At 49.0% G+C, this 10,647-nt stretch overlaps 1 protein-coding gene across 1 annotated transcript; it reads right to left on the reverse strand.

Moving 5' to 3' along the window:
• Positions 1 to 3,215: 3,215 nt before the first annotated feature.
• RAB39B (RAB39B, member RAS oncogene family) lies at positions 3,216 to 10,647 on the reverse strand. Its single transcript, XM_063141625.1, has 2 exons — positions 10,430 to 10,647; positions 3,216 to 4,059 (listed from the first exon to the last, which is right to left on the reverse strand). The coding sequence occupies exons 1-2, from the start codon at positions 10,642 to 10,644 to the stop codon at positions 3,633 to 3,635; spliced, it is 642 nt and encodes a 213-aa protein (XP_062997695.1). The 5' UTR covers positions 10,645 to 10,647; the 3' UTR covers positions 3,216 to 3,632.

Raw genomic sequence — 10,647 nt, forward strand, 5'->3', positions numbered from 1 at the left:
AAGTTTTTTGAAGCGCTGATTGATTGTATACAGCTATAAACTATTAGGCATAATTGTGCTTGTAACTATTTTTATTATAAATCTGGCAATTAACAGGCCCCAAGACTGTTTCTTTTCATATTATTATTGCAGACCTTGTCTTGCTTGTTTTGTTTAGCGTTCAACAGATGGACCATTTTGGGTTTTTTTAAAGTTAGCAAGTGTAAGTTCTTTTGCTCTACTCAACCAGCGATCACTCATACAGCCGGTGTAAGAGACGTGGCTGCATGCTTCTACATCTTAAAGTGCTTAAGCATACCTTCCAACACCTGGCAAATAAATATTTTAAAAAATAAAATAGGAACAATCAACACTGTGGTTTGTTTAAGAAAAAAATGTTACCTTCTCTGGATTTAGAACGAAACCACAACTTTATCTTGCAGAAACAGGAAACTCATGCTTCTAGAGAAAGATCAGAAATAAACCTCTCTAAAAGGCAACAAATATATCGACTTAGCACTCCTAAAGCAAACTCATAAAATGAACTGTTTAATTACAGTGATTTTTCCCCATATGCAAATCTATGCAGGTTTAATTGGTCAATTTTTCACTGAAGTTCAAAGGATTGACTAAACTGCTTTTCATTAGGTGAAAGATTTAGTTTCTTCCCATCCTCCTGCCTTTCAATTCCTTTATGTCCCTGGGCCTAGCTAAGGCTTAGGTTTGGTCCAGACCTTCCCATGGTATAACTATAGAACTTCTTCTGATGCCTGGGTTAAACCTGACCACTTGTGAAGGACTAACAATGGCTTGGATCATTGTCAGTCATACTTAGAAAAGTCCCAGTGAAATCAATGGGACTTAAGTTAGCCATGACTAACTTACATTCCATTTAAATATGCCGAAATCTGGATCCTGTCTTCCTGGCAATATGGCTTGAATAGGGATGGATTTTCTGCCCTCATCTATTGTATCCTTGTTTAAGAATCCCCAGCTGAGCTCTAACTCCCATGGAAGCAGAGGTCCAGATGAACTACCTTTACCTTTTATCTGTCAAAACCAGGGTCTATTTTTGACAGAGACAAAACGTTGCTTATATCTGACTCATATTACATTGCTTTCTCGTGAACCGTAGACCTTTTAAACAGCATTTAAAAACTTTTAACTGCTGCTTGTTTTGTTTTTAATTATATACTGCTGCATTTTAAAATATTTTTTCCCCATGTTTTAGCTCGGGTGGGCAAATTTGGGGGGTACTCACTTACCATCTCCTAGGCCACGCTCCTGCTGCCACTGGGACATCATCATCATCATCATCATCATCATCATCATCATCATCATCATCATCATCATCATCTGATAACCGTTTGGTGCAAAAATTCATTGGAAAACTGTTATGGAATCTTGAAAACAAGCTAAATTTGCTCTATCTAAGCCTCTGTAGTAGTTTGCCTCCAAATTTCGGTGGCAAAGCACTGGGTTTTGGGGGGGGGGGACAGCATCGCAATGGGGACTGCAGAAGAGGAACTGCATGGTGTTACCCACCCGTTTTATCTGCTTCGAGATTGATCTCTTCTTTTTATATTACATTAAATTATTGTTGCTGGCTTTAAAAACTTAAAAGAAATACTTTAATGTGGTTTATCACTACTTTTATTAAATTTGTTTGTATTATGTACGTCGCCCTGAGAGCTTCAGCTATAGGGTAACTCAGAAATTGAATGAATGAATGAATGAATAGTAAATGAGTAAGTTTGCAAAAGCAAAATTTAGCCTCAGCCTATGATCTGAACTCATGGTGAATATGCCATGTGACCATTTGCAAAGTTCTTATTGTCACATGACCAGAAGAAAGATGTCATTTAAGCCCCAAACATAAGCGACATAGTGAAATATATTGGCCTTTTTTAAAAACACACACACACACGCAACAACACAAAAATACAAACCACCCAGCCCTCACTCACTTTTTCTCCTTGCCTCAAGAAAGACATTGATGTTACAAATTGCAAAGCTAGATACTGGATTAATTTGTGGAAATGAGCTGATCAGCATTACCTTTCCCCATAACATGAATTTGCCCATGCCAACCTTCTGAAACTTCTCTCCCAATTCCAAATTCAAACATTCACATTGTGATGAATCACAGTGGCCTGGGTGTCTTGCAAAATGTTCCTATGTAAATAATGCGAAGTGTGGAAACAAATCTGAAGATATACTCATTAATCTTGGTTTTAAAAAAGAAAGTACCTCGAAAAGACACACAAGTCACCTCTGTCCTTTCCTGCTTCCAGGACTCAAACTTGTTTGGTCTAGCCCAGCCTTCCTCAACCTGGGGTGCTCCAGATGTGTTGGACTACAACTCCCAGAATGCCCCAGCCAGCTGGCTGGGGCATTCTGGGTGATGCAGTCCAACACATCTGGAGCGCCCCAGGTTGAGGAAGGCTGGGCTAGCCTATTACGCACATTAAGCTTACATTCTTCTCACACGTGAATGCACCGAGTTCTCCCTAGGTACTCAAGCTAGCTGCCCTGGGTGCTTCACTTGAACAGTTTTCTTTCTTTAGAGCAAAATTCCACTGCTTGATGGTCTCACCTGTGCAGGCAGCACTGTAGCTAGTCTTACTTTCAAATTTCTGGCATTTCTCCTCCGTATTCTTTTCTTTAGTTGTTCTAGGAGCAGAACATCCTTTTCAAACTGCTACTTTCACCTTCAAATGGTTCTTTGGAACTCATTAGAAAAACACACACCGCTCTTTAGGAAAGTTTGGTGCTCATTTTTAAACGGCCTAAAACTGCCCTAAGACAGCTAGGCACTGGTGAGGGTCGGGCCTACATCCTCACCTGGCAATAGCTCACCAATGAAACCATGCCGGGTCGCACGTGGCTGAGACTTTTTCCAGCCCAGATCATGGAATTGACAGCAAATTTGGAAACTGGCAGCATTGCTGATATAATACTAAAGAAATAACGGTCAGTCATTCCACTTCCTTATCAAACAAGGGGCCTGATAAGGAAAATATCTACCTGCGTTGGTTTGGTTTATTGGGCTGCGTTTTAACGGTCCTACATGATGAATACTTCCCCCTTCTCTTTTAAAAGTGCTTTCATTTTTACTGTATCAAGGTACAGGGATGGGCGGTCTGTAAATACGTTTTTCCCCCTTTTTTGCACTAACCATCGCGGTACTGTTGAAAGGATGGCAAACCATGTTATGTTTTAATCTCCCTAAAAATATAATATTGATAGAAGCCAAGATTTTACACACATTCTCTCTCTCTCTTGCTCCTGCTTTAAATACGTCTCATATTAAGCAGCTATCCGGATTGCGGGTTCAACACAAAGCAGAATGACAGATTCATTTAGAACAGGGCACGTAAAATCCCCGGCCACTTACTACCCGCTACCGGATCTTTTCTGCCTTACGTTGCTCCATCTCTTACTACATAAGCATGCATCTGGGGTCATTCCTACTTAATGGGGGTTACAATCCCCACCCCACCCTCCGGGTGCTTCTGTTCTTCCAAGATCCAAAGCACCTGGCCTTTGCTGCACTAGTGCCACATTCTCTTCCGTCCTACCAAGTTCATATAGCAGGGCATGTTTTGGTTAGTTAAAGTTCGGCGTAATCTTTCCTCGCTCGGACTCGGCCATTAGCACAGGCATCTCCTATCTGACTTCACCACCTCTTCGGAGGAATGCACTACGTTGGGGACAAACCCGCTCTTGACCCCCTCCCAGCCCTCCTGGATGGTAATTTCCCCTCTTTTCACAAGCTCGTATATGTCTCTGGTGAGATCGGTGAAGGCCTTCTCCACGTTAATGGCATCCCGGGCGGAGGTTTCAATGTACTTCATGCCGTAGGCAACAGCGAGTTTTTCGGCCTCGTGCCTGGTGACTTGGCGTTGCGTGTCGAGGTCGCATTTGTGGCCCACCAAGACGAAGACGATCTGGTAGGGCTGGACGTGAGCTTTGGTCTCCTCTAGCCACTCGTGGACATTCTGGAAGGACCTGCGGTTTGTAATGTCAAAGAGGAGCAGGCCACCTACTGAGTTCCTGTAGTAGGCTCTGGTGATGGACCTGAAAGAGAGCAACGGGCCAAGGCAGGAGATAGGGATCACTCTAAGGAGGAAAGTGCGAGTTGCTAATACGTCCAGCCCTCACCCTTGTGTTTGAAATAGCCAACTCCCATCATTAATGACTGTTGGCCATGCGGATGAATTTTGAGCAGTGTTCCCCAATCTGGTACCCTCTGGATGTTTTGAATAACAGCTCCCAGAATTCATGACTGTTGGCCAAGCTGGCCAGGGCTGATGGGAGTTGATGTCCAAAACATCTGATGGGGCACCGGGTAGGAAAAGGCTGATCCAGAGCACAGCCTTTGCAAGCTGCACTGAAATGAAGTGGATTTGCACAGGACAATGCAAAGATGACCAACCCCACCGTCAGCAATAGCTCCACACTGACCAATGGCTCTGCTTGTTTGCTTTTGGCTGGTCCACCGCTTGTCCTCCTTGGGCTGCATCTTCCAAGTGTGATGGTCAGAGAAGCAGGGCAGGTGTCCCAGTTTTGTCCTTTACAAATCTCAGCGGAACTCATGAAAAGAAAAGGGGTACTGGCTATCATCGAGTTGAAACCAGACGTGGGCCAATTCCCCAAATAAAATTGGGTTGTATTTGCCCCTGAGCTATAATGGAAGGTGCGCCCTCTCTATGGGAACGTTTGCTCAGGGAAGAGATGCAATGAGACAATCCATGGGCAGAGGAGGAATGGGGACGTAGATGGAGGTTGTACCTTGGAGCAGAATCAATGTGGCCATCAAACATGCTTACAGCTGCAGTCTGGGGTGGGACAGGCCAGCAGGAGATCCTGCTGCATGCTTAAATTGGACAGCAGGGCTGTCGTCTCGCCCTCCATTCAACTGATCTGCTAAGTCTCTGCTAGCCAAGACATCCTGATATTGTCTCTTAAGTTTTCCTGGGGAGGCTTGAGTCAGGGGGAGGTATTTGCAGGCCCCTTGTGAGAAAGGGATGACCTCCTTGCTTGTGGGCCACGGAAGTGGACTAGGCCAAGGGTGTGCAGACTTAAGGCCTGCAGGATCTACTTCAGGGTGTGCGTATGTGTGTGTTTTACTAGAACCCTGAGATCCACCAGCAAGAGCCTCAGGCAAAAGAATTGCACTTAGAATTCTGAGGCCAGGATTCAATTTGGTTTAGATGTCAGAACTGAATCAGCTCTTCCATACAAAAACCCACTCCTGGCTGTCCCAAACTGTCTACATTTCACCCTCCAGATTATTATTATTATTATTAATTTACATAGCACCATCAATGTACATTGATGTTTGGCCTACAGCTGCCAGCATCCCTAGCCAGCATAGCCAATGGTGTGGGATCATGGGAGTTGTTGGCCAAAACATCAGGTGTGAGGCTTCCAGTACTTGGCTTGGTTACTATCTTTTGGCTTAACCTACCTTGCAGGGTTGTTGAGAAGATCAGACACATCGAGGAGACCCAAAACACATCAGCAGGGATAAAAATGCAATGAATAGAACATGGATGGTTTGAGCAATATTCTGTTCCTTTAACAGTGATGATTATGCACAATGAAGTAGAAGAAAATCTTTCATTGAACGAAAGATTCAATGAATACATAAATGCAGAACTTTCAGGCAAATCCAGAAGCAATTTGCTAAGAAAGATGCTGTCTCATTGTTTGGGGGTTGCATTTCCCCCATATGGATGTTGCTAGAACCCTACTAACTCCTCCTTTTCCTGGGCTTGGTGGGCATCAGTGCAGCCAACACCCCTTCCTGCCCCAGCCTCAAAAGTCCACATCACTCTGGTTTATCTTGGAAGATGAACACCTTTCTCCCGTTAAAGTAAGAGCCGGGAAGCTAAAAGAATGAGATCACAATATTGGAAGAATAAATGCTCACCTCCTATAACGCAGTGGATGGAAGACTTTACCATGCTTTCAACGTTTGAATGGGTTGTGTATAGATATGGGGGGGGGGGGTGCTCCGCTCCGTTACGGATCCCCAAATCCAAAGTGGAGCGGGCCGATCTGGACCTCCTAAGCCTGGTTCCGGATTGGATTGGAGGAGGTCCGGATCGACCCAAAGCAGTTCGGAATGGTCCGAAGCGATTTGGACCATTTTGATGCTTTGGAGCCAGGTAAGTGGGGAGGGGGGGGTTACCTGGCTCCCCCGTCTGTCACCGCTGGAGCCAGGGAAGGGGGAGGGAGGCTTACCTGGCTCTGCTGCTGCTGCGGTCTGTGTGGCGACGGTGGCGTAGCCAGGTAAGGAGGGAGGGGGGCTTACCTGGCTCCGCCATCCGTCGAGGCCGCGGTCTATTTCTGGCCTCAGGCATGGGCAGCAGTCTAAGCTGCTGCACAGACTGCAGCGGTGACGATGGTGGAGGCAGGTAAGTGGGGAGGGGAGAGGGGGGCATACCTGGCTCCGTTGTCCGCCACCACCACGGTCCATGCGGTGGCTTCGACTGCTGCCCACACCTAAGGCTGGAAATTTCCGGCCTTAGGCGTGGGTGGCAGTTGAAGCCGATGCACGGACTGCAGTGGCGATGGCGGCGGAGCCAGGTAAGTGGGGGAGGGGGGCTTACCTGGCTCCGCCATCCGTCGAGGCCGCGGTCTATTTCTGGCCTCAGGCATGGGCAGCAGTCTAAGCTGCTGCACAGACTGCAGCGGTGACGATGGTGGAGGCAGGTAAGTGGGGAGGGGAGAGGGGGGCATACCTGGCTCCGTTGTCCGCCACCACCACGGTCCATGCGGTGGCTTCGACTGCTGCCCACACCTAAGGCTGGAAATTTCCGGCCTTAGGCGTGGGTGGCAGTTGAAGCCGATGCACGGACTGCAGTGGCGATGGCGGCGGAGCCAGGTAAGTGGGGGAGGGGGGCTTACCTGGCTCTGCTGTCCGCCGCCACCGCGGTCCATGCAGCAGTGGATGGCGGAGCCAGGTAAGGGGGGGGAGGGGGGCTTATTTGGCCCCCATTTTGTCCCCCCTTCCCCACTTACGTGCCTCCACCGTCCACTGCAGAGGCAGGTAAGTGGGCAAGGGGGCCAAAATGGTGTCCGAATATCGATCTGGACCTCCGGATCTCGCTCCAGAACCAGTTCCTCTGTACAGCACCATGTACATTGATGGTGCTATATAAATAAATAAATAAATAAATAAATAAATAAAAATAATAATAATAAGTTCCTGAGCTGATTGGGGGAGGTTCGGATCGACCCGTGGTCTGGGATCCGAAGCAGTTCAGGGTGGGCGTGCACACACAGCCCTAATAGATATCACCTGCAAATGGATACTTATTTGGGTATTTGGTCTGCTTTTGTTGAAGTTCATGTATAATTCTTAGAAAGCCGTATTTTCATATTCATGCACTGAAATGTACATATTCAAATTTTTGTAGCTACAATTGCACTTCTCCCTTTGTTTTTGTTTGTTTTTGTTGAAATTTCAAACAAAGAAAAGACAAGTAAGACCTGGGAAACCACAGAACCACCGGATGTGCATTTTTCAACCTGTGAGTTATTACAGTTTGGGGATTATTATTAGGCTAAGATTGAGGGCACTGAAACCTAATGTTGAACATTAACCTTAATGTTAGAGCATTAAGCGTCCCATTGGGCATGCTGACCGGGGATGATGGAACACATCTGGAGAATGGGCAATTCCAGTTGAGGAATGCTTTATTAAGAGTGTTGGACATGGGCCCTGGAGAAACCTGAGTTTCAGTCCTCACCCTGCCATGAATCTCTCATTGGATGATCTTGGGCCAATCCTAGCCTAACCTACCCCATAGGGTTGTTGTGAAGTGGGTGACGGGTGGGAAGAGAACCATGTATGTCTCCTGGAGCTCCTTAGAGCAGCGGTCCCCAACCTTTTTGGCACCAGGGACCGGTTTTGTGGAAGACAATTTTTCCACAGACCGGGGGGGGGGGGGGGTTGAGGGGATGGTTTTGGGAAGCCCCCCCCCGCCACACCCCCCCCCCAACGTCCTGGCTTCGCTTTGGCTGGGTGGGCGCCCGGAAGTCGCTCTCCCAGAGCGGCTTCTGGCTGGGCGTGCCGTTCCAAAGCCGCCCACCCCCACCCCAGCATCGTGGCTTCGCTTCGGCTGGGCAGGCGAGATGACTCCCTGTGCCCAGGTACACTGGGGTGGGGGTGAAAGCAGCTCACCTGCGCGGCCCGATTCCTAACAGGCCACGGACCGGTACTGGTCCGTGGCCCGGGGGTTGGGGACCCCTGCCTTAGAGGAAAGGTGGAGTAGAGGTCCGGCTCTACCATGAGGCAGGTTGCTGAGACGCAGCAGATGTTCAAGGACAGAGCTGTGCCCCCTAAGTTAGCCTGCTGCCTTGAAGACCAGTCAAGGACATTGTCCCATCTACCGTTCTGGTCAGCTTTTGTACATGGAATGAATGGGAGTGGGGGCCATCTTGTCCTTTGCCTCAGGCACCAAAATGTCTTGGGCCGTCCCTGGTGGGGTCTGAATGTAATCAATAACTCTCCCCCACCCTATGTGAGATAACGGAGTCAACATGCAAACAGAAGCAACTCTATATCTACACCCGGAAAGGTTTTCCCCACCCCCTATACATTATTTCTTGAAGGGGAAAAAGAGGAGTGCGAAGTGAAACAATGCACAAATGCCTCCTTTTTCTTTGTGCAGAGTCAGAATTTAGCACCCGGATTTCTGTAGGGAAAACATGTTATTGCAGCAAGAGAAATGGTTGCTTTGCCTTAAAAGCATCCATCAGTCATGTGGCAGGGGAAAAAAAGGGTAACCCGCGTATCTGCTGACTGGGCAACATTCAGCTTGCAAATCACATGTTGCTCCCTCGAGCCAGTTGGGCGCTGCTGCTGCGCTTGCGGTAAGCCCAAGACACGCGAGAGTTATGTTTCTAGTCCTCAGGATTAATTAAAGAGAAGAATGGAAATGCATCGGCCAAATATTTTAGCAGTCCGAAACAAAGAAGGCAGGCCCCAATGTCACTCCTATGTATGCCTACTCAGAAGTAACTCCCTTTGAGTTTCAAGGGGACTTACTCCCGGGTAAGTGGGGTATAGAATTGTAACCTAAGTCCTCTAGGCCTCATACATTTGGAAGGCCTTGCACCTCTGAGGACTTCCTCCATTTTTTTAATAGATGGAGAACAGGCCCAGATGTTCTACGGGGGCCATGTGGTACAGTCCTCTCAGGGGGGGCTGTATCACTTTAGATTGCACACGGAGAACAACCTCTTGTTTGAAGGCACCAAAGCATCCTGACACAGTGGGACGAATCTGCAGCTGCTACGTTTTCTGTTGTGAGGCCTATGCTTGGACAACTGGCAATATAAGGCAATTTTATTTCTCTGTTAAGGTCAGTGCACCCTTTTCCTGTAATCAGAGGGAGCAGCTAGGTAATTTCAGCCCCTGGACTGAATGGTTTTATGGGATGCCCTTTTAGATGGCCCCGTGAAGCCATCTAACGTTTCTCGTCCCTCGTCCCCACCACCATCCCATGCTTTTACCACTGCTTCTACATTCCCGATACCAAAATGAAGTTTGCCAGTCATGACGCAACCAAAACTCTGAGCACGTGCAGTTTCACATGTTAAACTCGCTTAAAGCCTAGCATCATGATGGACGACGGGAATAACATGGAATTTGCCCCCGCTGACCTGATGTCTCCTCATCACGTGCAGTTCTCTGTTTGGGGATCCCCGGTCCAACCCTAGTCCCACCACTGCCTCCAAAGCAAGATGGTTGCTTTGGCCCACACATCCGCACGGTGAGAAAGTTCGCCTGAAGAAACCCGGTCCAGATCTCTTTTGGCTTGGCCCACCCATGCGCTGCCGGGGCTCGTTCCTCAGCGCCCCCGAAGCAAGGCCCACCAGGATGGGGTCCGCGTGGGACCCTCCTCGAAAGCTCCCTGTCCTGCACTTTGCTCGGATGCCACCCACAGCTGTATTGGGAAGGATGCAGCGCAGGCTGGTGGCTCTGACTTCTGTGGGGCTGTAAATCCGCTCCGCTTGCCAATCGGAACCTGCCAGAACTCTAAAGGAGCTGTCCGAGGTGCTGAGCCCGGTTTGGGGGAGCTCCTTTAGAGGTCTGACTGAAACCCAGGGGGGATTCTCAGCCCCACTGACATCGAAGCCGCCAGCCACCCCTGGAGGGAAGGAAGATTTTTTTGGGGTGGGGTGCAGACCCAGAGGCCTGGGGCGATCTCCCCCTCCCCATGGCTTCCTCTCCCCCCTCCCACGTTTGGACCTCCATCCTCGCAATGACAAAGCAAGATCCGAGCCCCCGGATGAAGGCTGCTTCGCGCAGACACAATTGATGGAGGAGGAGAGGAGCTCCCGCCTCCTCGACCTGCCCCCCCCTCCCTCCCTCCCTCTCCGGCCTGACCCCCTTCTGAACCCCCTCCCCTCCCCTCCGCCGCCTGCTCACCTGAACCTCTCCTGCCCGGCCGTGTCCCAGATCTGCAGCTTGATGCGCTTGCCCGGCTCGATCTCCACCAGGCGGGAGAAGAAATCCACGCCCACGGTGGGGTCGGAGACTTGGGCGAAGCGGCCCTCGGTGAAGCGGCGGATCAGGCACGACTTGCCCACGGTGGAGTCGCCGATGACGATCAGGCGGAACTGGTAGAGCCAGATGGCCTCCATGCT

Source organism: Elgaria multicarinata, chromosome 15 (genome assembly GCF_023053635.1).
Source record: "Elgaria multicarinata webbii isolate HBS135686 ecotype San Diego chromosome 15, rElgMul1.1.pri, whole genome shotgun sequence".
NCBI lineage: Eukaryota > Metazoa > Chordata > Lepidosauria > Squamata > Anguidae > Elgaria > Elgaria multicarinata.